A 25,736-nucleotide genomic window follows, 5' to 3' on the forward strand; every position below is an offset into this window, starting at 1 on the left:
ATCTGGAAAGGGAAACCACAAGTCATGCCACAGATCAGTCAACCCTCCATTTCACTTAATCTTCCTGTAAACATTGCTGACAGCCACAAGTAAAGGAGGGAGCAAGGGAAGGAGGTAAAATTAAGAGCTGCCATCCCAGGGCAAGCTCCTCTTCAGTCTGGTCTCCCTGTGGCTGCTACCAGGTGCTACAGAGTAGGTAAATGATGCAGAAACACCGATCTTCTGTGTTAGCCATATCATACTCCCAATAAACAGAAATTCTGTGAGGAACTGAACCATAAGCTGCTAAACACGTTATCAGTAAATATTATTTATTCTGAAACCTCTAGGTTTTCTCAGTCATCTCTCATGCCAGACCAAACGAATCTTGCAGAGATCTTCCTTTTAGTGCTGTTACAGGGATGGGCAGAGAGTTAGTTTTACAGTGTGCTTTTCAGCAGTGATCTGCAGCTTAGTTCCTATCTTGCCATCTTTTAATTTAATCAGATTTACTTTGAATAAGGTGCTGTATCTTAAGCATCCCATAAAGGCTGATAAGAAGAGATGAAGTCCCCATCTTTGAAAAAGCACACCTTCAGCTCTCTGCTAGAGTTCACCCCAAGACACAAGAACCAAACAGAAAAAAAAAAAAAAAGGAGCCTTAAGAGGAGATAGGAAAAGATATATCAAATGTTCCCAACACTCATCAGCTTGTAAGCACAAATTGTTTGCTTTCAGCAAGCATCTCAGGATGTCAAACACTTTTCCTAACAATAAGAGTTGCAGGGTACATTCCTGAGGAGGCTGTCACTCATGAGCTCTCTTCCCTTAATTTAGAACATAAGAAAGACTCCTCATGCTCCACGTGGATGTAACTTTATTCCAGTTTTTGAGAACAGGTTCAGGAAACACACTAGAGCAACAGTGGTCTCCCTAGTTGTTTAAATACTATTTAAAGAAGACTAAGAAGCTGACTACAGTCCTCAATTTCCATCCGTCCTTCCTGCATCCTTTCATCCTCCCTACCTTCATACTCCAAGGAAAACAGATGTATGATAAAGATTGTAGCAACACACATTGTGGGGCATCACAACATATCTTGGCTCTTGAGAAAAACAAAACAGAAGTGCGAAAACATCCCCATCTCCCAAAGCTGCTGCATACTTGCTGCACTCTGTGGTTGGTAACCTGCCCATAAACACAGCAGTTACAGTGGATCCCAAAACAGGTGGCAATTTATCAGCCAATTGCACTCCTCCCACACACCAGTTTCCTTCTGTCCTGTAATGAGGAGAATTTGCCACTTCTCTCATTTCCCTGCCAAGCATACAGGACCCTCACGTAGAATCATCAGGTTGGAAAAGACCCACCAAATCTTCGAGTCTAACCATTCCTATCAATCACTAAACCATGTCCCTCAGCGCCTCGTCCACCTGTGCCTTAAACACCTCCAGGGCTGGTGACACAACCACCTCCCTGGGCAGCCTCTGCCAGTGCCCAATGACCCTTTCTGTGAAAATTTTTTTCCTAATGTCCAGCCTAAACCTCCCCTGGTGGAGCTTGAGGCCATTCCCCTTTGTCCTGTCCCCTGTCAGTTGGGGGAAAAGGCCAGCACCCTCCTCTCCACAACTTCCTTTCAAGTACTTGTAGAGAGCAATGAGATCTCACAGCTCCATGCAGAGACCTCCTGGCCACCCGCTGGCCCTCAAGATGACTTGCCTGTATTTGATGGCACTCTTGTGGACAGAGCGCAGGCTGTAATGGAGCTACGCTGCTGCATCAATGTCTGAAGATGTAAAAGTCACAATGCGACCTCTTCTGACCCCATTGCCCACTCCTCCCGCTAAGAGGCACCAAACCTATCATGTCAATCCCTCCACATTGCCACCTTGCATCAGTCCATCCGCCCTTTCTTGGTAGTGGGTTCTGTCCTTATGCACCTGACCAGCTTATTTGAGATTACAGTCACAGGCACAGCATGTATTTACTGCATCCCTGTCTATATGCGCTTTACAACCCCCAGCAGCATGAAGGTGCAGTGCATGGAGACAACAGGGGGCCAGAGAGAGGGGAAGAATATTTGAGTGCTGACAGGGCTGTCCTGCTGATGGAGGACAATGACAAGCCAGGATTCATTGTCCACAGCTGCTCCATTTTAACTGCATATGATGAATATTTACACATGGGGAGACGATGAAATTATCTGCTTTTCTTTTGCAGCATGTTTTTTTTTCCCAAGAGAAGAGGCCAGTCTGGCAGCCACACAGGCTGCCTCCTGCCCTCTATTTACACTCAGCTGGCAGAGCCTCTGTGAGTTTTTATGTATGCATGAATGTCTTGCCCACCTCAGTACTGACCTGCAGCAGGCTAAGGAAGGAGATCAGAGAAGTCCAAAGCTGATGAAAACACTGCTGAATGCTGTATTGATCTTTCTGACCTGACACCAACAAATACAAACCGAAGCCCAAAGATGTCAGACCGCTCCTGAATCTCAGCTTGATGTTCATGACTCTGTATGTTGCTTACCTGAGCTAGACCCACAGCACAAGTAAGCCCGAGAGGCTTACTGTCTCCCTTCTAAGGAATGCTACCATTTGAAACTTCACTACTACCAGGAAACCTGCTGCCTTAACCAGGCTCCCAAGGGGTCATGCAATAAATCTGCTTTACTTTGCATTCACCTTCACCCCAGTCATTGGCTGCAAGAGGGACTACAGCTTGGAAAGCCTTGGCTCATAGATGACACCACTCAGCTGAAGCAGGATTCAGCCAGAAGGGATTCTCAGGAGAAAAGCCATTCTTTTCCTAAATTGCTGCTTTCCCCACCTCAGGAAGGAGAGACAAAGATATTGAAGCATTTGTTCTGCTCCTTCTCTTCTGTCTGAACTGCATATCCCCTTATAAAGCTCTATATTCTTTCTTGCTTTTTCAGGTTTTGTACACAGAAGCATGTTCCTGATCTTGAGGCTACATTTGCCAACACTTTGAAACAGTCCTCAAGGGGAAAGCTGGGCAGCCTGCTCTGCTGAGCTCTGTGGTCTGGAGAAGACACAGGCAAGTTTACTTTGTTCAGCAGTCCCACGTGGGCTGTGGGGAACAGGATGCAGTTTGTTCTGCCCCTATTATGGTACTTGGGGTTTGGAAGAAAGACAGACTCCCACTAGAGGAACAGGTGAAGCAGCTGCTCTGTTACTTCAGTGCTCCCCTGCTTCTGAGCTAGAAAAGCCTTTGTGTGCCCTCTTCTCCCCCTCAAGGAGATCTTCTCTTCAACAGGGTAAAATACAGCTCCTTCAAGCTCCCACCCTTACCCTAAGGCTGACAAGCAACTCCCCTTGTTCTTTAGTCACCAAGGGGCATCTCCCAACAGGTTTTTCCACCTTCTTCCCAAGCTGTACAGTCCTCTACAAGCACAGGCTTTTGTGCAGCCACTGATGGATGCTGATGTTTGTGGGTGAGAGTATGGCTGAGTATGAAGAGGGCTCCTTCTCAGAGGCTCAGTGGCTTGGAAGAGTTCTCCTCAAGGGGAGGGTGCGGTACAAAAACAGGATTGTCCCTGTCAGCCAGCTCATTTGCCCTACCATGTCCAAGTGTGTAGGAGAGCACTGTCTGCTTGCATTAAAGCAGTTGCACTGCTGATCAGCTGCAAGCAGGCAAAGAGTTCACTTGGGGAGAAACATAAAGCATGGCAGGGCAGGGAGGACTCTTTTAAAACAATTTGTCTTTTAATAATCACAGTAAAAAGACCTCTGGTGGAAGAAAAACATATTCCTAATAAAAACTTTAACAAGTCTAAGGAGATATTCAAGGCTACTGCTACCAACAGGTGAAAGACTGAGGCTTACTCACCAGCCCTCAACATGTTAATTCACAAGGTACCTGAGAAGAACATGACCCAAAGCTCCACAGACTTACAAAAGCATTGCTGACAAGAGGATCAAGTGAAAACATTTTAAGCTGGTAGTGGTAGCAGCCACTATTCTTTCAGGAGGAAAGGTAGAAAGAAGCAGTTCAGGTATTTTGGAACAGCAATTGAAAAAAAAAAAAACAACAAAACCTGCCTAAATCAGTCTTGCAATCACCAGAATTGTATACCTTGAGGTTCCATGGAAATTGCTTCCACTGGAAGCTTAAAGCAAATGGTGGGGGTAGTTTTGATGGAGGGGTGCAAAGTCAGGGGCAGCAGGATGGAGGAGGCAGGTGGGAAGCCAGGGAAGCACTTCCCACGCAGCATAGAGCAAACCAAGGGAGGGGCTTGGTGCAGAGCACAGGCTAGGAGAGGCGCTTGGACTTTTGGGCAGCTGTGTTCAGGGAAACAGGACCTTGTGCATCTTCTTCATCAACAAAGAAAGCTGCACCAACGACAGGCTTTCCCCCACCATCAATTACCTACCAACCCCACACTCCTGAGACATTTTCTCCGGTCTGGAGGTGGCACTGGCTGCTAGAAGGATTTTGGGAGATGTTGCCTCTCCTCCTACAGCAAGCACCGTGCAGCAAACCCCAGCAAGGGGGAAGGGGGATGGCAGGCAACATAATTTAGGGTATAGGAGCTGACACTTTTGCTCAGCATCTCCTGCTCCCAGTCCAGGGCGCACAGGATCACAAACATAGGTTGACAAATAGAAAGACTAGTCAGAAGGCTTTACGAGCCCCACTAGGTCAGGCATCCCAACATCTAAAACCCTCTAAGGCCACAGGCACAGATATGCATGCAGAGTATCGGTCTTCTCCCACCCCACAGAAAGCCTGGTCATATACACATACTGCTGGACGAGAAAAAAAACCTTGCTAGTGCTACTTGAGCAACCTCCCCTATGCTACTCAGAAAATACCATAGCCAGCGTGATAGTGCTTTTCAGTCCCAGAAATAGCAAGAGGCAGACGCAACACTGGGAAAGGAGACTTCCAGCCCCACTGCACAGGCAGACATACAAACTTACCTTTCACTCCTTCCTTCACTAACTGTCTTATCACCATAGCAACTGTAATCCTAGGTCATGTGGCTAGAATGAATAAATAAAGAATAAATAAATAAAAACACAGCACAAATTAAGATATACACTAATGCCAAGCACAGCCTCAGAGGCAGAATATAATTTTAATTACCAGACATAACAGTGGTTTTGCATAATTATACATATATTAATTCCCAACTTGTCCATCTTCAGTTAAAATTAATGAATTCAGTTCTTAAAAAAAAACCAACACTGCTCATTGCAGGCTAATTTTAAGTTTTTTTAAAAACGGAGAAAATACTTCTAACAGCTCAAGTTATACTTGCACAGCTTTTTCATAATCCTGAGATTAACAGGGAAGGCAAAATGCAAAGACTGAGTCAGTGCTCAAGTAGTGACATGGTATAGAACCTAACAGGAAACTTTGCTTCTTTTACAACAGGAAGAACGAGTGAAGAAACAAAACCTTGACGAGATGCTGGAGCATACCTGGAACTGAGACCCAAAGGAAAGCATCTCTCAGCCTTCCCCTTTGGTGTCTGCAGTGGAAGCAATACAGCAGCATTATACTGAGAAGCACTTGAACTGCTGTGAGCAACTGAGCACAGGTTTGGCTGACACCAGAATTTCTTACACAGCTTGAGGTCAGCATTTACAAGAGGAGGTCTGCCTACCATGGCGGCATAGATACAAGATAACAGCGCCAAGGCACAGCCCACACCAAAAAAATAAAAGGCAAAAAAGCCCTTCTTCTGCCTTCTTCCTTTTTAAATTTGCACCTAATACCTTCAGGTTCCTTTGTTACTCACTAAATGCAAATGACCTGAGCCTGGTCCCCTATTCCCCTCGTCATTACCAAGTTTCCAGGTGGGCCCCGTCTGAGTGATGGGGAGACTTTAGTGCTGGTCACACCCCACCTTCCCTGGTCCTATGTGTGGGGCAGTGCCTGGAGGATGGTTATTGCCACTTCAGGTGGCAGCAACCTGGATGTGTAGGAGCTTTGGGACCTCACAGCAAGCTCTCAAATTACAAGCATGCATGTAGCTCTAAGGATGTTCTCAAAACCCTGACCTAGTGCATGTTGGACTTGATAATATAATAAATGTGCCTTCCTTAGCGGGTGTCTCTTCTTTAGTTGTACCAATATCCTAGCCAGGGAGTAAAGGGAAACACTACTACCTGGGTTTGTCTCCACAGAGGCATGTCTAATTCCTTACTTAGAGAAACCGCAAGGAGTGCTGGGACAAAAGGGGGAGGAGGGGTGGGTTGGAGGGAAGGAACTGGGTGTGCAGAAGGGGTGGAGGAAGGAAAAAGAGAGAGATAGCAAAATGAATGGAAAGGCAGAAGAAGAGATTCAGAGAGTTCTGTTCAAAAGAATAATGGCAATTCCTCATGACTGTCAGTCTCCAACTCCTCTTGTCCCCGTCCTGTCATTTGATTCTATGATTCTATGATTTGCACACAGTGGGAGGAAGAAAGGCTGAACACAAATCACACGTGGTATGGAGCATAAAAGTTCTCTTCTCACCCACATTTCTGGAGGAGGGAGAGGGAATCAACCACCTCTGTGTCCAAGCCCATGCCTGTCCTGACCAGAGTGTTGCTTATCCTCCCCTCTGCAGCAGAGAGTTCTGTCTGACATGCACCTTCAGCAGGTGCACAGGGTCCAGATTTGGCCCTGTCAAGCTACTCTATGGGCACCTCCTGCCCACGTGCCTGAACCCTGGAAGTCCACCTGTCCACAAGGAAAAGAAAAATAACAGCTTGCTTCAGATGCTGCTGGTCACAAACAGGTTTATTTATTTGTATTAACATACAGCTCTGGCTAACTTGTGCTCGCTTTGGTCTCCCTCCTTAAGTGATTGCTCAGGCAGAAAACATGCTTTATTTAGAGATGTCAGATAGGGCTTGAGAGTGTGTCCTGCTGAGCAGGAGCTGGGAAAGAAATGGAGAGGACAATCTACCTCTTCTCCTCCTCCTTCTTCTTCACATTGGCCCCTGGCTGGGAAAGAGCAGGTTGAAAATCTTTGTATATGTATCTTCTAGCCAATGTTTGGCAAAGCCAGCTCTTCCATAACTGTGCTGTACAGCTGATCTGTGTACACACAGCAACTCTGACCTGCCCAGGTCAGAGAAGGTGTGACAGGGAGGTGCAGTGTGTTGCGGAGCTGTGCTGTAGGTCTGCGTGGGCTGTTTGCCCACTGCCAAAGAGGGCTGCTTAGCCTCTTGCCTCAACAGAGGGCAATCGCACTGCTAAAACCTGCAGAACAGCGAGGTAAGTGTTCAAACATGTTTGAAATAGTATTTACTGGCAGTAACAGGGCAGGTGTCAAGATGTGGTGGCTCCACATGGGAGGAAAGCTGTTAGTCCTAGTATTATCTTCCCTGATACTAATCTGGAGAGAAGGTTCAAAATCTTCACAGAAGTGGTAGAGGAAATAAAACCACCAGCTTCTCTGATTTTTGTGTATCTGCAATTACCACCCCTTGTTGCCACAAAAAGTGCACGAGCCACAAAAAGGGGAAATACGGCACACACGAAGGGACTTCAGACAGAAGAATGAAGAAGCAAGGAGTAATGTGGCCATCAGCAGTGGGATTACAGCAGGTGAGTTCGTCCTTCCTGGCTTTCATTTCACACCAGCCCAGGTGCAGGGAGCAGCGAAACTACCCTGTCACAGGCCTGTGTGGTCCCATGTCCCATGTGCAGTTGAGGAACTCATGCTGAAGCCTTCTGTTTCTGCTCCTTCACAAATGAGCACCCAAAGTTGTTGAAGCAAGCTTGAATTTGTGTTCACAGCCCCACTGTGGTTCACAGCCCTGCGGGCTTAGTGCACCCCTGCCTCCTCACCCTGTGCCCATTGCCCTGGATGCTGGTGTGTCCTGAGACTGGTTCCTGGGCACAAAGCCACACACAGCCAGCATCAGCCAGCCAGCTAATGCCTCCTTATCCTTTACCGCTCCCCAGGGACAGCAAGGACAGAGGGTTTTCTTCTCAGGACATTTGCAGGGGATGCTCAGACTGAATGGAATTATTTGGGAAAGGAGCGTGCCATTTTCCCACACCCCCTCCTGCCTTCTAACACCTGTGGTGTGGGATGGGCTGTGAGGGGACACAGGGCTCCTTCTGGGGGTGAGATAGTGCTGGAACACTGAAGCCACTGGTGAGGTCCCCGAAGGGGCATGCATCAGTCCCCCGGACAGAAAATGTAGCAGGAGTGATTCTGAAAGCCGGAGTAGGACTGGGGAAACTGGCTCAGCACAGATGTTTGTCTCAGGGCACAGGCATTAACACAGTGTGATGACTTAAAAAAAGTGAGCCTCCACTCTGACGGAGCCAAATGGCTCAATGTGTGTAAGGAGATGTGTGCAAGCAGCTCCTACATCAGACAAAAGGGGCTTGAGACTGACCCCTCTCCCCTCGTCCTCCTTGGAGCCAAATAAACGAGCTCAGGAGACAGAGGGACAAAAGGAGGAGAGCAGTATGTAGGAAGGAATTAAGATAAACTCAAGGATGAGCTGAAATGATGGCCAAGGAAGACTGTCTCAGCCCCAGAAATGTCATCATCTCCCCCTTCCCTCCCGCTGGTTCCTGCAGTTTTGATACAAGCTCAGCTTCCCCCTTGGTGTTCCTCTCCTGCACACCCCACTGCAAACAGAGATCCATTGACATGGGACACACGGTGGGTGGAGACCTGGCCCCCTTCTCCACTCCATCTATTGCCGGGGGGTGGGTTGTCCATGTCACCTGGTGCAGCTCCCATGTTGCTGGGGCAGTGACAAGGAGAGTTATGGCTCTGCTGGGGACCTCAGCAGGATGGTCCCCTCCTTGCAAACGTGGGTATTAAGCCGCACTGAAGGAGAGCAAAGCGGCAAGGATTGAAGTAGCATAGCATTTGCTCTCCTTTGGAGGGACATTTAAGCCTGCTGGAGAGGCACAGGGGATCCGTGAGCATATCCAGCAGCACAGGCTTTATGATTCAGGCAAACAGTGTAAATGCTTAGGTACTTACACACTAATCTCTTGCCTAGAACTTTCACAAATGAACTCCCCTGCCCACCTGGGCAGAGCAACCTCAGCTGCAGTCTCATATGAGGGACGTATGTAATTGCCTCCCTCTGCCTACAGGCATGCTGTGAAATCAAACCCATGGAGTATGGCACTAGGACCTCTTCCTCTGCCCTAATTCCCCATCAGAGGGGACAGACCAGTGCTGCTCAGCCTGTCCTGCAACACGCTGGTAAACTCTGCACAGTGTATGGCACCTTGGAGGGTGGTATTGAGGGGTAGAAACATTGAATACTGTGTTCAGTTCTGGGCCCCTCGCCACAAGAAGGATGTTGAGGCTCTGGAGCGAGTCCAGAGAAGAGCAATGAGGCTGGTGAAGGGGCTGGAGAACAGGCCTTATGAGGAACGGCTGAGAGAGCTGGGGTTGTTTAGCCTGGAGAAGAGGAGGCTGAGGGGAGACCTCATTGCTCTCTACAACTACCTGAAAGGAGGTTGTGGAGAGGAGGGTGCTGGCCTCTTCTCCCAAGTGACAGGGGACAGGACGAGAGGGAATGGCCTCAATCTCCACTAGGGGAGGTTCAGGCTGAACATTAGGAAAAAAATTTTCACAAAAAGGGTCATTGGGCACTGGCAGAGGCTGCCCAGGGTGGTGGTTGAGTCACCTTCCCTGGAGGTGTTTAAGGGACAGGTGGATGAGGTGCTGAGGGGCATGGTTTAGTGTTTGATAGGAATGGTTGGACTTGATGATCCAATGGGTCTTTTCCAACCTGGTGATTTTCCTGGTCTTTTCCAACTCTATGATTCTATGAGGCGGGAAGTAGGCGATTAGTTTCAATATTTTGCTGAAGTGGTACAGCAATTCCTGACCAGACAGAGAAGTAGAAGCTGCAGCAAGCCTGCACTCCTCAGTCCAGCACTGGGATGGAGCTGATGCACACATGTGCCCCAGTATGGGCTCTCCTACCCCTCATGGGCCGATTAATCTCACATGTTCCCACAGCAACAGCAAAGCAATCCCATTCCTCCTTCTCTGCTGCGCACACCGATTAAAATCATACTCGTCACAAGCGCCTTAACTCGAGCACCCAGCCCCTTAATTGCTGCAATGAAGAATACGAATGTAGGTGATTCTGAGGCCAGCAAAGCAGAAAATTAGCATTTAGCGTGAAAATGATACCACTGCATCTTCACCAGCGCAGAGCAAACAGCACGATCGGCCAGGCTGCCTCTTTCCCTCCCTCCCTGTATGCTCTGCCCAGACTGCAACAGCCCCATAGTTTCCCACACCCATGGATCCTGTTCCCATGGGGTTGCAACCAGGGACCCCTAACAGGCAGGGAGCTGTGAGTTGGCATCTGCTTTCCGCCTCTGGACTTTTGATGAAGCAGATTCATGCAGTCAGTTCTGAGATGATCCTCTCTCAAATGTCAAAAGTGCCGTATTAGCCACTGCATTGATTCCTGCAGTATTTACAGAGCAGAAAAATGCAGCGGCAGCGAGCACAAGGCTGGGTGGAAGAAACCTGCACCCTTGGGATGTCCCTCTAGGTGAATAATCTGTATCTCAAGCCAGGAGTCAGATCCCCACCTTCTCCTGATCCTTAACTAGCTTTCTCCATCGTTGGTGCAAATTCCCCTCAGGCCTTTCCACCTCTTTGCTACCTAGGCTGTATCTTTGCCTGGTCAGACATAAATAAACATTAAAATGCCGTGTCCATCCAAGCACAAAAGGACAGGCTGTTTGCCAGTGAGGCTGAGATGGAGCCAGCACCCCAGCCCTAGGGCTCAGACTGCCAGTGCATCCAACCAGATCAGGACATCGGGGTTAGGTAGGATGATACCATAATGTCTCTGCATCCGTGGTGGTCCCTGAGAAGAAGTAAGGACGAGCCAAAGAGGGATGATTCTGGAGCAGGATCCACAGCCTTGGGCCTGACTGCAGTCACAGAACCAGCAGCCACGTGAGCACACCTGCTTTGCTGTGAGATTTTGGGCCATTCAGCCATGCACACATCAGATGTAACCAGGATTGAAAGCAAAATCTAAGATACAGGTCAGACTTCACATAAGCTCCAGGATGTCAGGGCCTGGGACAGGGGCTCCTGGTTCTTGTTGGCTGTCAGCACAGTCTCTGTTCCATGTGCAAACCAAGGTGGGAGCAATTTAGGTGGGTAACCACATGCCTGAGCAGCACGGAGGCGCCCACCGCACATGCCCACTCCAGCCAGGGCTCTGCATGCTGGTAGTTTCTGACACACAGTGAACTGACGTTTCCCTGGTCTCCCTTGTGTGGGTACCTGCACACTCACGCCCAAAAGGGAGAATATTTCAACATGTTTTGGTATGGATGTGTGACCTCTCCAGGTTCCTGAAGGAATCGTTGATGCTGAAGTGGCCTCCCAGCCTGTGCCATAGCTCGAGTCCTGCACTGCAGGTGGAGTAGAGATTTACAGGGTGCAAGGAGGGTCCTGGTGGTCCTCCACTGTGCAAGCACACACACGTATGCATGTGCACACACACCTGGTGACTCCAGCTGTCCCAGGCCCCTGCGTCCCTAACCATGAAGTCTGCCACAGCTCTCTGCCAGCCCTGCTGCTCCCATTTTCTCTCCTACAAACACTGTTTTCCCCTTGAGCAGTAGCTGTGGACATGCTGCAATGGCTGAAATGGGCAGCACCTGAGCCATGCCCAGCTTCTCAGGCTGCAATGCTTCAAGGTCACCCCTTGCTGCAGGCCCATGCTGGGATCTGGGGCTCTCCAAACTCAGGTGAGCAGAGACCTCTGCAACTCATTGCAACCAGTGATGGAATTGCTGCCAGGGCATTGCCTGCTCAGTGCTGTGGGGACTACTGGTGTATGTTGCCCTGCATCAGCAGTTTGGGCTGTTTATTACTTTAATATCCACTGGGAAAAAAAAGACCCGTGGGAAATCTAGTTATAAACCACAGTCATCCTGAAACAGGTACATGGCTCTGCCTCCTCTCGCTCCCCCTGCACATACAAAGCAGCAGTGACTACAGAAGTATAAGAATAAATATTGAGCAGACACTGAGGGATTTTTAGAGTAGTCTCTCTTTTTTGTTTGTTTTTCTTATTCAATGCTATGTTTCTTGTTGTGGGATTCTTTTTTTTTTTTCCCCCTTTTCCTTCCTGATTTATTTCCTGTGTCTGGGCTTATTATAACAGCAGAAACTAATCAGTGGCCAATGATGATTAACGGTCTCTCACATGTTATTAAATCTAAATCCAATGCAAGGTCATTTTTAAAGACTATGACAAGAAATCTAAAGGGGGGCGGGAGGGGATGGGTGTTATATGCATGTATGTAGAAGGAATATACACGTAACAGCAGATATTTCATCCACCCCACCCCATTCACATTGCACTCAACTCCTTAGAAAAATCTATTATTATCTAGAATGTGTGTAGTATTTCTGTTTGTAGATCATATCTTGAAACAAACCCTTCAAATGTCTCAGATAAGGAGTTGGGAAAAGAAGGGCTTAAATGGCAACATAAATTAACTGTGTTTGTGAAGTTGTAATTGAAAGAGGAATGGGGTCATCCACTTTCACTGTTATCATTCCAGCAATTATTAGATGCAGCTAAAGGTGGTGGTGATAGTTCTAGGGGAAAGCCCGCTTGGTACTTCATATCCACAGCACTGATATCTTGAAAGCAAGGCTCATACAAAGGATTTGCAGGATAATAAAAATATCTGCCTATCTGTGGACCACGTACCTTTAGTTCTTGCATTACACTTTTCCTTGCGTGGAGGCAGGTAGTTCTCTCCTAAGAAGGCACTTTGCAATTTAAGATCAAAAGCTTGGATTAAAGATGTTTCACTGAAAAAATATTCTCTATTTGGATTGTCATCCACGCAGCCCATAGTATTGCTGATGGTTGTTTCTGAAGCAGCATCTTAGTCCATGTGGGTGTTTCTAAATGAAGATGGGGAAGCTGCCCCACCTGCTTCTGCTGGGTGATTGCCACCTTCCTTTTTGGAGGTGCTCTGCCAGACAGTGTGAAGGGACAGTGCTGTTCCCTCAGCAGCAGTCGTGAGAAAGAAAAGAAGAGAAAGAAAGTGGTGGCAGCAGGACAGTGACAGGCAGCAAATCCCACCGAACCTTGGTCAGCACAAACAGGCATCTTACAGCGCAAAAAATTCATCCAAGATGAATAAGCTGGAGCAAAAGGAGAGGAAGAGCTGCAGGAGGAGCTGCTGTTGTTTTGCATGGTTCATTGTGTGCACCAACCCTGCTCTGGCAACCAGAAGCAAAAAAAAATCCCAAAACTAAACCCCAAGCCACAGCATCTGTCAAAGTTTTCAGAAATAATGCAGATAGCTAAAATGATGTTAGCCAGGGGAGTTGAAGTCCTGTGTTCTTCAGGAAAATATCCCTGGAAAAACAATGCCTCTCCCACTCTATCATTCTTCTCTGTGGACCATGAAACAAAAAGAGAGCTGTATCTGCTGACTTTGGTGGCTACAGACAAAACTAAGGAAAAAGGTTTGTATTTTTCTGTGCCCAGCAGCACTGCCGTGGCTTACATGGCAACAGCCCAGCTGCTAATGGAAGCAACTTCATGAGGTGCCAAGTCCTCCTTGCTCCTACAAATGTCACAAACATGAAAGATGCTCAGCAGCCATGCTGATAGGCAAAGCAACATTGAGGACATACCCAGCTATAGGGCCCATCTGTGCAATCTCATTACTGGCATAAGGGAAAGGGCAGAGCCCTGATTACTGTGACTACTGTTGAAGGAATAGAAGAGATGCTGCAAAGCGGAGGCTGGGATGCCAGTATTGGTGGGGGTGAGAATTCTTGTAAATTGAACACATCTGCTCTGGAAGTGGCCAGGAGGCATAAATATTGAATAACACATTGGCAGCTCCTGCTCAAAGTGTGGCAGGATCTTAGCAGAAATAAACATGGGGCTTGGAAATATGCAGGAGAAGGAAAAAGGGCTAGAGAAGAAATATGTATGTCTAAATGAGATGGAAGAAAGGAATAATAATTCAAAGATAATGAGATACTGAGTTCCTATTGGAAGCCAGTCCCTAGCATGGAAAAAAAAATAACATGGAAGAAAATTGAGAAGTAAGGCAGATCTCATAAAATAAAGTATTCATAAAGACCAGGGAAAGGAATATTTGGAAAGACAGATCATATGCAGATAAACTGAACTGTGTGGCATACATACAGGGGCTTGACTTTTCAAAGTACCAAGCGCTTCCTACAAGATACACTGTGTGTTTTGCATCACCGCTAGGCAGAAAATCAGCAGGGTTTAATTTTCCTCCTCTCTGTGAAATTCTTGTGATGGGAACAAGCAAAACAAGGCCACTTACCTCCACAGTTTCCTTAGCAAAATTTGAGTTTTTACTTATGTTTCTAAAATCAAATCTCTGCTCCTGAGCTACTGCTACGACACCTTTTGCTCTCGTTCCATGCTGAGCATGCTGGGAACATCAGCGGCACTTTGTGGGCCTCTTACTGCCTGGAGACTTGTCTTCAGTTCCCTGTGGCCAAGGGGCCCGGTGTCTCAAGGAGACAGTCACGAGGAGCCACCCAGGGCACAGCACCTCTGTGATGCCCAGTGGGGGCATTTTGGACACGAAAGTGTCATTTTAGCAGGAATCATTCAATTCTCAGCCAAAAGGAAAAGTAGAAAATTCCTTGAAGATATCTAAAGATTCTGCTTTAAGTTCCTTTTGTCTGAAAAATTATTTCCCTGCTCAATGACACTTTCATTTTTTTAGCCCCAGGCTTCGTCAATTTGTTTTAATTTCACAGAAAGCTGGTGGCGCTCAATTCTTCACAGGACCCGGCCTCACAAAAAAAACCCCCAACTTCCTCCTCCTCAAAAAAACAACCCGAACATACAACAATGCCAACTTCCCATGGAAGTCAACACTAGCCACGCTAGCAATTGCTCCCCGTATTTCATAAGCAAAATTTTGGTAGTAGTATTAAGAAAGATAGATGAAGATGGAGAAGACACAAGAGGAAGGAAACCTAGCAGTACACGTTGTTCATTCAGCAGTGCTGAGACAGGGTCTCTGGGCACAGGAGAAATGCTAAATATGGGTGTGCTTTTTGTAGGCAGGTTGGAACATGTGAGGATTTTGTGTGCAAAAGAATGTGGAAAGCACCCACGGACGGGGTCTGGTCTGCAACTGCAATAAACCACACCAGGTGAGCCCAGAAGCCAAGATCTACAGGGAGGGGCTTAGAAGAGACAACTCAAAAAAATATTCAAAAGAGGGGGAGGAACTGGCTGGCAAACCAAGATGAAAAGAGCTAAGCGTAGCTCGGTGGAGCAGCAGCCAGAGCAGTACATGATAGTGGTGTGCAAGCGTGTGTAGGAGCTCAGCAGTGAGCAGGGAGAGGGACTGCTTCTGGTGGCAGACGCGGGGGAGAGCTGGGCACGAGGGTAACACAGCAGCGGGACAAAACAGCACTTTGGGGCTGACAACAGCAAAGAGCCTCCTGGCAAGATCTGCCTATGATATAGTTCCCTGTGGGAAGGGGGAGTACGGGAGGCTGAAAAGGCGCCTGGGCAAATCCTGGGCTGCCCTCAGGTGTTGTCTGGGAGGTGGGTGGGTGATGACAGAGATTTTTTCTGGTGCCAACAGCCAGGCATAGCTGGGAAAGGCATCTCCTGCCATGAGAAACTGTACAATGTGCCCTGCTGCAGAAATTCCCAGCAAAAACATGAGGGATTTGCTGGGTTTTGGTATTCTGCTGCCTCTTTGGGAAGGATGCATGTTTCCTCCTTCCTCTTCAAACAGTTAGTAAATAATTAAAAGAGAGAGACAAAATATTCCCTAAAGATAACCTAGTCTTCTGTTTCCATGGCAACCTTCTTCCTAAGCCAGAAGCCTTTTGCTCAAGTCATATGGCAGAGGGTGAAAGCCCTTTTGCAAGGAGGCACGAGCAGTGGCATGACCCCAATAAGATGTGACCTCATGCAGAGCAAAAGGACAGTTTTGAACCCCAAACCACAGGAGAAAAAAAAAGAAGTTTTTCCTTGCAAGTCACTTCCAGGGAAAACTGAGAATAAGCTGAGAGAGCATCCATCCTAGGAGCTGTAAGTTATCCCGTGAGGTCACCACCAGAATCTTTTCCACCATCTTTTGAACTTTGTCTCCTTTCAACTATCCGAAGTGTAGACCATATCTCTATCATGACCAAATACAGGGGTAGCTTGTAACACTGTGCTGATCTTTGACCTTTCTCCCATTCCTCAGATGAAATGTTTCACGGTCCACACAAATGCTAGGACAGCTTGGAGTTCCACCTCTAAGTTCCCTTATGGCCACCTTCCAGGAAACATTGTGCATTGGGTTGTCTGGGGGTTGGGTGGGTTTTAACTGTTTGGGTTTTTTGGCAAGGTCTCACCCTGGCTTCAAAGCAACACTGGGTTTGAGTCTAAGCCTTGTGCAGCCCAAGTTCATTGTTCAGCTGTTTGGGGACTGAATGCTCTCCTTCCCAGAGGATGTGAAACAACCTGTCTTACCTTTCCTGTCTCCCCATGAGAAAGCAGACAGGTAACTCATCCAAAGAACAACCAGTGCAAAAAAAGGCATTTAAAGACCCTTATTATTGCTTTAATAGATCTGGATCAGCATCCTTTCTGCAAGGACAAGGACCCGGGCTCCCCTGTCCTCTCCTTGCGGGCCTGACCTCCCTGCAGTCAGCACGCACAGTTGCAACACAAGCAAACATTCCTTCCAGCAAATAAATCAAGTCCACATCGTAATTATCCTGTTGGTCCCATTTGATGTGCTTGCTGTTTACAGGCTTGGTTCGCAAGATGCAGCAGCTGCTTATAAGTCAGACAGGTCACAATAAAACCAGAGCATCCGTTTTCTAGTGCCCACTTCACAACGCTTCAAATGCCAGCTGTGAGAGCTCTGAGAAGGCTACAGGGGCCCTCTTATCTGATAGAAAACATGGGACAGGAATCCCCAAGGGAGCTCTGCTCCTTCTCTGACCAGCCTCCAAATCTCCCCATCTCCATTGGGCTACTAAACTCTCCTTGTTGCCCTTCTCACTCATCTTCTCTGACACGCCTTGGCAGGGCTTGCCTGGGGCAGTAGGTGACATCCCAAATTCTTTGTGTCCTCCAGGCTGCTGTCTTTCCTAGCCACCTGCAAACCTAGGAAGGGTATGAAACCTTGATGTTGCTGCAGCAGATGATCCAGGCTGACCCTAGCCCGTAAGGAGACGCGCACTCATACTGCTGGAAAGACAAGGAGGGATGCAGCCTCTGGAGGTCTTGCTGCAACCACACTGGGAGAGGATCACATCTGCTGGATTGAATCCTGGATCCTGAGGCAGGTCATGGCTGGAGGAGTCAGTCTGCCCTCACCCTCTACACCACAGCCTTCCCCACTCACTCCCCTGTACAGCAGACATAAAGAGAGCTGCAGTTCTTCTCCCTCTCCCCTATCGAGTGAATGAGCCTCTTAGACTGGACACAATACACATAAGCATCCTTACATTTGCGTGCACGCACACACAGAAACATACATCTTAATATTTCCTGTTGCCCATGTGTGTGGTTGGCACTGAGCAGGATTCTGGTCCCAGCTACACTGATGCAAGTCAGGAAAATGCCAGAGGTTTAAGGTGGTCCTGGAGAGGAGGCAGAGCTTCCGCCAAGCTGAGGATGTTCTTCCAGGGTTTTCCCGCTGGGACTTGGAACAAGATTAGCCCTCGACCAGGGGATTAACTATCTTTTGTGTTGTTGAAGCCCCCTTTGCTTTTATTTGTCTTTTTTAAAATACTAGGTTTTGTCTTCTTTTAATATATATAGCTATAGATACAAAAATAACATATAGGTTTCTCTAGAGATGATTTTTGCAACTTTGGGCTTCTAAAATAAAATATAACAATTACTGCAAATGAAAGGGGGGGAAATTTTGATTTCCCCTCCCCTTTTCACCTCCCTTTCCCCTTCCACCCTGCCTCTCCCACTCCAAATTTCCCACATATCTTATAATGTTTTTTTCACTTCACAGTTACCTTTCTTTGGAAAATGAAAAACACAAAACCAACAAAACAACAACAAAAATATGCCATGTAGCCTTTATCCCCTCCTCCCCTGAGCATGCCTGCTGTGTTCACACATTTCCTTCAAAGCAAGGCTTTTCACCTCAAAACGTTTCCCGTGGTCCATGGCTGTTTGATTTTCCCTGCTGCTGGGGCCAGATTTTCATCTGCTGTAAATCAGCATGAATCCACCTCAAGCCAGAGCTCTGCTGCTTTACACCAACAGAAATGCACAATCACGTTTTGCCAATTTACTCTCTACCTGAAGATCTGGCCCACAATTACTAATGTTTGAAATGGAAACATGGACAATAAGAAAGTTCCCAGAAACAGGCAAGGCAAACCCCAGATGCTCTTCCCTTGCTGCTCACCCCACTGCCCTTCCATCTGCCCCCTCCCTCCTCATTCAGCGTAGCACCTCCTTCAGCCCGTTTGCTTGTTCCTTCTTAGCACATTCTGAAATTCATAATCTCTCAGTAAAAAAAATAAATAAATCGATCTCTCTATATATGTATATGTATATAACTAAACAGCTGCCACGCAGCAGTCGCCTGGCTGGAGAGTCCTGTCCCTCCCAGCCCCATGGCCTTTTCTTGTCACTACAGTCTCTGCGATGATGGTCCAGATCTTGCCCTCAGGCAGGACTGTTCCCATATTGCTTGCACTCTCCCATGCCTCTGAGGTACAGTATCAGAGTATTTATTCTATATATATATATATTTATGTATATATATATATTTATAAATTATTTTTGTTTGCCTGGTTCTTTTTCTTGCAAATCCTTTGGAATTGCTGCTGGGGAGAAGCCAGTGAAACATGCTCCCCACGCCGGTGGCCAAATGCTCCCTCCCTGTGCCCCAGGGACCCTCATCTGTTCCTCTTGCTGACTCCATCGCCCAGCTCCAGCTCGGATGGGAGCGGGGAGCCACAGTCCCCTGTCCCCAGTCTGCTGGGACCATCCGGCTCCTCTCCTTCCCTGGGTGAGGGGGTGTCCTTGCAGAAGTCCGTCACCCAGGAGGGCATTGAGAGGAAGCCCCGGGGGTCAACGGTGTAGAAGGGCTTGGCGTGGTGGGCAGTGGGGCGGCGGGGCGAAGGGCTGGTGTGGAGGCTGCTTGTGCTGCTGCACTTCTTCACCAGTGCCAGCCCAGGCGGTGGGGGCGAGAAGAGGGAGGTGAGCGAGAGGCTGCTGAGGGTCTCCGAGGGCTCACTGTTGTTGCCACCCCCTCGTAGGCTGCTGCCCACCCCCTCCTCATCCGAGGGGTCCATGGAGTCGTGGTGGGTGCAGCCGGGGCTTGTGCTCCCACCACTGCTGTGGCTGCGCTGGTGCCGACGGATGCTTTGCAGGCTGAAGAGCCCCCGGCCCCTCAGACTCTGGCGGCGGGAGGCTGGGGACAGGGGAACTGCCAGGGGTCTTTGGCTGTCAGAAGCTGGCATGGGGCACAGAGCCACCGGGAGGTCCAGGGTGCACTGGGGAATGTCGCTGAGGTTGAGGCTGTCCTCCAGTGTGGTCTGCAGGCTGCCTGCTGAGCTGCTGCTCCGGCTGTCCAGCGAGGTATCACTCTCCGGGGCCTGGGGAGCAGGAGTGTGAAAACACAATTCTTAGGAAACAGATGGGCAATTTGCTGCTTTTTCACTCTGCTCCACAACGAATCTTTCCCTCCTGCCAAAATGCCCCACCAAAGGGAAGGGGTGCTGGATCTGTAAATTCTTCAGTCCCCACTGCTGGGCTGTCTCTGCCCACTGGTGGTCCAAGAGGCAGTGGTGCCAAGATTCCTGGTGGGTTCCCACTCTTAGCTTCCCAGAACCTGCTACACGGACACACCAAAACCATCAGCTGGCCAGAAATCAGGGGACTTCTGTACATAGACCTAAGGCTCTATACATAGACCTCCTCTCATCAAAAAATCAGCAATATCTGGGGAGAGGAAAGAAGCATCACGGTTCTTTTGACCAGCACTAGTGGAAATCATGGTATTTAGGATTTAAATGTGAGGTACCCTTCTAGGAGGAAGGGGAAACAACCTTCATTTCCTTGTATCAGGGCTCATTTAGTTAAGCTGCATTTCAGTTGTTCCTAGGAAACTGGTCTGTGCTATGAGATCATCACTGCAACACAGCACTGGGAATGATGCATGTGGGACTGGAAGAGGTGTCCTGAACCACAGCAATTCAATACAGTCTGCATCACATAACCCAAAGTTTACCAATTTCTCCTTTACAACGGTTCAGCTCTTTTGCCCCGGTGCTATGCCAGATCCAGCTCTTCATGCCTAAACTTATAGCACAAGTTTCAACACTGCGACAACTCAGCAGCCTCAGCTCAAGGCTAAATTTATCCCTGGTGAAATTTATACACATTAGTATTGTGCCAACAGTGTCTGTCACACAGAACTGGAAAACATATGATTATATTTATATTTTTTAGTTTATCTGGAATAGCGTATCCCTGTACTCCTCAGACAGGAATTGTTCACAGAGTATCTTCTGAGAACAATGACTGAGATCTCTATTGGACTTTCATCTCTGTCAGCTCTGCTCTTCAGAGACACTTGATCTTTCCTCAACATTTTTATTCTTCTCATTCACTAGTGAGAAATAGCTGCCTTTTCAGAAAGAGAGAGCACCTTTCTGGGATGTAAGAGCTAAGTGGGCGGGGGAAAACAGCGAGTTCAGGGATGCAGTGTGTGGATGTGGCACAAAGGGCTGTGGAGGAGGTAGGTGGGGAGAAGCCTGTTCCAACCAAGCAAGTGCGTGATCCGGAGTCACGGTGCTAAGAGGAGCCAAGGAGGCTCTGTGGCTGCTATCTGCCTGGCTCACACTGTGGCTCCTGTAAATGCAGGTATATGCAGTGAATTCAGAGCAGGGGACAAAGGGATGAGCTAAAGGGTTATGTTTTCATCTTCATGTGGGGCTGCTGCAGCTGTCAAACTATTTTTTTTTTAATCCAAAGCAGAAGAACGTATGATTTTAGGGGATGAGCACTATATAATATGCCTTTGCTACAAAACACTCTTTCCTATCCAGCCTTCCTGCACTCCATAGTACACTGTGCTCCTCCAGTATGTTAGATCCAGGTCCCCCAGCCTATGACCACAGCTGCCTCTCTCCTTCCCCTGCCCTCCTCCCCATTCAGCCCCCTCTGTTTGGGTGTGATGTGAAGATCAAGATTTCCTAGCAGAGGGAAGTGGGGGTCCTCACCTGATGAAGAAGTGAACAGTTCACACTTGGGGATCTCAGTGACGCCCATGAGCCTTGCAGAGAGATCTTAGGAAGGTTGTGTGGACATGAGACTTTCTCAGGGTCTGTCTGGGTGGCAGAGATGGCTGGGTGGAAAAATTCTGCTGGTACAGGTAACAGAGGGCAAGACGCACCTGGAGAGAAGGGGCTGGGAGGGGCTGACAAAGCACCAAAAGAAATGGGGAGGAGGAGAAGAGAAACAGAAAAAAAAAAAAAAAAAAAGTTGAAGAGTCCTCTGGTTTGATTTGGTGCCTTTGCTGCTGTTACCCTGAGGGTCCTGCATGTCCAGTGTGCGGGGAATATTTAGCACCACACACTCCTGGCCAAGAAGGGTCAGCTGAGTATTCACATCATAGGTCCCACATTCTATGCAAGGACTAAAACCTGTGCCAGGAAGATCTAACTTGGCTGACAACTATAAAGAAACACCCTGGCTTGCCTTTCCTGTTGCTGCTTTCACAGAGAAACACTGAGCCATAAGGCCTTGATTCAACTACTTATCACTGCCAGAAGACTTTCATCCCAGCTCCTGCAAGGCAAGGGATGAAGGGAGATAAATAAACTGGTAGTTTATGAAACCTGGGGACACAGGAGGCTAGAGAGTGCTCAAGAGCAGAACTGGAGCACCTCCACCAAGGGCAGACACGTACTATGTGTTCCATGAACCTGTACCTGAGGAGCCTGGTCTCAGGAGGCAGCAACGTTTTACCATGCTGAGTGGGCCCAGCTCAATCAGCTGACATGTCTGGGGAGGCTGTCCTCATGCTTCTCTGACCACACATGGGTGCACTACTGTGGATGGGAATCAGCACTTTCACATAAGCAAGTCTGAAGGAGAGTATCAGATCTAGCAGCAAAAGAAGGAACTGTTCCTCACTCCATTCCTGCAGACTGGCAAACTGAAAGCTAATTCTTGATTAGCATAACCCCACGTCGGATTAACTACATTACTGGTCAGGGGATGCTGAGAAATGCAGATGAGCTGAACCAGCCCATGCTTTCAGCAGACCTCGAGAATTATAAGAGCTACACTCACCGTTGGTACTCTCATGCTTTAGCCAAGACTGCACTGAGTTGAAAGCAGTTTTCTCCATTTCACACAGGTAACTGTCTGGGTTTGTAGAGCTATCCACACTGGACATTGGGAGCAGGCATTCCCCCAGATCACCTTCCCCATTGGAGTCAGGGCTCTCCTGGTCATCCTGCTGGAAAAAATAAGTGAGGATAAAGCTTGTAAAATTTAATGACAGATGACATTGAACACTTCTTAAATCCTCAGAAAGGGCTGATTCTGAAGATACCTTCAAGCTAGCTAAAATATGCTTAGGTTTCCAGCCCAAATCCCCTAAACTTAGGGTCATTCAAACGAAGTTACTGACAGTAGTGAAGAGAACTTTAAAAAACATACATCCCCTTTTTCACCTCAAATCCTTCTCCAGGATATGTCTCTACGGAGAAGCTCTTGAAATGTGACTAGAATTTATATTCCTCAGCAGGGACACTTCGTTGAATACCGAGCACTTAAAATGAGCAGGGACAGAATTACAGCACATGGTGCACCATGCCCATGAGTGCCTGAGGCTCACCTTCATCTCCTTAGGACTCAGCTGGGAAGTGCTGCGATTGTCTGACTCATCTCCTAGAAGGATGGAAGAGGACTTGTCTGAGTTGAGGGATAAGGCTTCCATTTCAGCCAGCTGGACCTGAATAAAGGGAAAGAAGCTGTCACAGATCATGCCTGGGATCCACATTTCAAGTAGTCACACTGTTTATGGTGAGAGAGCCTGTAGACCCAAGATCAATTTTCAGTTATATTCCTTGGGTGCATCAGGTACTGCCTAACCCAGACCTGGGCTGGGCAGGAAAATCCACTTTTTAAGGAAGATTGAACATAAAATCTGCAAGCAGCCCATCACCAGTCCATGCTCTTCTAGTGCCAGAATTGAAGGAAGGAGTCCTGAATCTGTCCCAGCAATACAGCTGGCACAAGGCCGTGCAAGTAAAGCCAGGAGTAGAGAGAGTGCCCTCAGACCACTGACAAGGCAGTCTGCTCTCCTGAGGGATAAGGAATGGGCCCCTCTCTCTGAAGGGGCCAGGGACAGCCCTGCTTAAAAGTGGAGGTGCTTTCATTCCAGAGATAGCCATGCCTCTTGCAGTCCATGCCAGTATCATGCTTTTCATATTGTCTTACCTTCATCACTGAAACCCTGTTTCCCTCCAGCTTTCTTGTGTCTTCCCTCCCCCCTCACCTCTAACCTACCCAAGATCTCAGCTAACACCATCTCCCACTCTGCTCTCCATCCCTAAACTCACTCCTCCTGCCCACCTGTACTTATGCTTTCTTATTTTCTGAAACCAAGTCTGACCACTGCACCTTTCTCATCCTTGAGGCTCAGCTCCACTCCAGTCTCATGTTTGACCTTTCTTCATCTTTTGACCTGTTTCAAACCACATGTGCCCCTCTCCCACCCTCCTTCCTCCAAGCTTTCAATTCCTCTCTGCCTGACATCTCTTTCCCACAATGCCTGAGAAGTGTCTTCTTTTTCTAGTAGCTTAAGCAGCTGCTCTGTCCCTCCTGTGCTTGGCTTTCCTTCACTGGTCTCTGGAGTCTCACCAGTTCCCACCACCTGCACATGACTTGTGAGCTGTATTCTGGGTTGTCTTAGTCAGGACAGATTGCTTCCTGGCCAGCTATCTTGCTCTCCCGTGCTTGTGTTTGCAAGAGGTGGGTACAGCATTTGTGCTATAAGAGCAGGTGGAAGGTTTGGAGAGATGACTCCTTCGAGCTGGGAGTTTAGTGGTTTATGCCAGTGCCAGAGACTGGAAGAAGTCTCCATCCAAGGGGAAATGCACTTTGAATAAACAGGACAGAAAACCAGAACTGGATTTAAATAAAGGGCACAAATGACATCCTTACTTGGGATATTATTCTGACACAAAAACATGGTACCATTCAACCATGCAGAGAACCCAAAACCAACAACTAATGCTCCGAGCGCAGACACATGTGAGAACCCACAAAGAAGTTAAGTCAAGCACGCTACACAGCCACCAGTCAGCAACTACTTGTGTAGAGAAACACAGTCTTCATTCAGTACCACTTAATGTGTGTACTCATCCATTACCCATCTAAGTGCTTGTTACACCAGAACAGCTTGGCAGCTGTGCTTGTAGAGAAGCGAGCGTGAAATGTGGTAACATCTGCAACTACCTTCTCCATCCATAAATAAGGGTTTCAACAAAAGCCAGACTAGTCTGCTCTTCACTGAACCACTTGATCACAAATTCTGGCCATCCTGGCATCTACACAAAAAATGTAATCAATAAAGTCATGAATAGATAAACCGCACATGTGGAAACATGGTTCCTCACCAGCAAACTCCAGCCACTGGCTAAACACACAATCAGCCACCAATAGACATATCTCTATCAACCAGCCCAAGAGTGAAAGGATTGTGATGACAAGAGAAGAGTTTAGTGGAAGGAAAAAAAAAATAAAAAAGATGTTTTATTCTTATAGCTTCCGCTATTGTAGAATATTTCAAAATCTTCTGATTAAAGTTGAACAACAAAACAGATTCTAAAATTGCAGCGGAGGGAGAAGGGGCTGTTCACTAGGAATACAATCCATGAAACCTGCCAGGGACATCAGCCTGAGACACTGAACCATGCACATATATCCTTTAGAAAATAACTAGCTGCAGATACAACATATCTTAAAAAACAGAGCCATAATTACAAAAATCCTTAATTGTACAAATAATCGGTTTGAAAATAAGATGCCAGCTGTGTAACTGCTGAGCACTTCTACTCAATGCAGCAAAAAGCTTTGCGCATATTAATAACATTGAGCATATGCTCAAGTGTCGCGTCCAGCCACTGTGCTCAGCATGTTGACAGATTAAACCACAATTGAAATGGGAGTGAACATTTTTGGCTAATAAGTGATTTTTGCCACAAGGGTAGAGTTAAGGGTGATGTGGCATACTAGTGTGTTTGAACACACATGTATTGAGTAGGAATAGATAAAAACTGCTTTGCCTACATAACTTGCAGTTGACTGCTTCTGAGGTAGTATAATTCTGTCTGTGTGTAGAATGCACATTTGGATGTGCTGATGTACCAGCGTACACTCTAGTTTAACAACTGTGTGCATTGCTGGTGATAGCACTGGGACACGCCTAGCTTTGGCTCCATATAGTGATTTTCTGTTGGAATTTCTTCAATGTATTTTATACTGTGAAATATGAAGAGAAGGTCATGATCAACTGTGATTTAAAATTCTGAGCTGTAATTTTGATTCATATGAACAGAAAGAAAATATCTGCGTTTTACTACTAAAGCTATTCCTGCAGAAATAGATAATTTCTTTTCAATTCCACATTTTAGCTGTATTGAAATACCAGTTTTGAGAAATAATTTATGGCTCTATGACAGTGAATTATTCTGTTAAACTCTTCACAGTGGCTGTGGGTTGTTCTCGAAGATTTTTCTG

At 47.4% G+C, this 25,736-nt stretch overlaps 3 protein-coding genes across 8 annotated transcripts in view; 1 reads left to right on the top strand and 2 right to left on the bottom strand.

Moving 5' to 3' along the window:
* Positions 1 to 25,736, top strand: part of MRTFA (myocardin related transcription factor A) — a 506,306-nt gene that overhangs the window by 444,913 nt on the left and 35,657 nt on the right. The gene's annotated exons all lie outside the window — the stretch shown is intronic.
* Positions 1,135 to 25,736, bottom strand: part of MIEF1 (mitochondrial elongation factor 1) — a 269,067-nt gene continuing 244,465 nt past the window's right edge. Inside the window, exon 6 of the transcript XR_011337339.1 lies at positions 1,135 to 1,146. The gene's annotated coding sequence lies outside the window, so the exon portion shown is untranslated. The remainder of the gene's footprint in view (positions 1,147 to 25,736) is intronic.
* Positions 15,332 to 25,736, bottom strand: part of CACNA1I (calcium voltage-gated channel subunit alpha1 I) — a 93,145-nt gene continuing 82,740 nt past the window's right edge. For 4 of the 6 annotated variants that reach the window (XM_069855241.1, XM_069855258.1, XM_069855222.1 and 1 more), the window contains 4 exons: positions 22,828 to 22,944; positions 22,278 to 22,446; positions 21,203 to 21,399; positions 15,332 to 19,573 (listed from right to left, as the gene is read on the bottom strand). In XM_069855241.1, coding sequence (XP_069711342.1) covers positions 18,872 to 19,573; positions 21,203 to 21,399; positions 22,278 to 22,446; positions 22,828 to 22,944 — 1,185 coding nt within the window. In that variant the 3' untranslated portion in view covers positions 15,332 to 18,871. The remainder of the gene's footprint in view (positions 19,574 to 21,202; positions 21,400 to 22,277; positions 22,447 to 22,827; positions 22,945 to 25,736) is intronic. The other 2 variants (XM_069855250.1, XM_069855233.1) reach the window with 1 other exon arrangement.

Source organism: Phaenicophaeus curvirostris, chromosome 1, assembly GCF_032191515.1.
Source record: "Phaenicophaeus curvirostris isolate KB17595 chromosome 1, BPBGC_Pcur_1.0, whole genome shotgun sequence".
In the NCBI taxonomy this organism is placed as follows: Eukaryota; Metazoa; Chordata; class Aves; order Cuculiformes; family Cuculidae; genus Phaenicophaeus; species Phaenicophaeus curvirostris.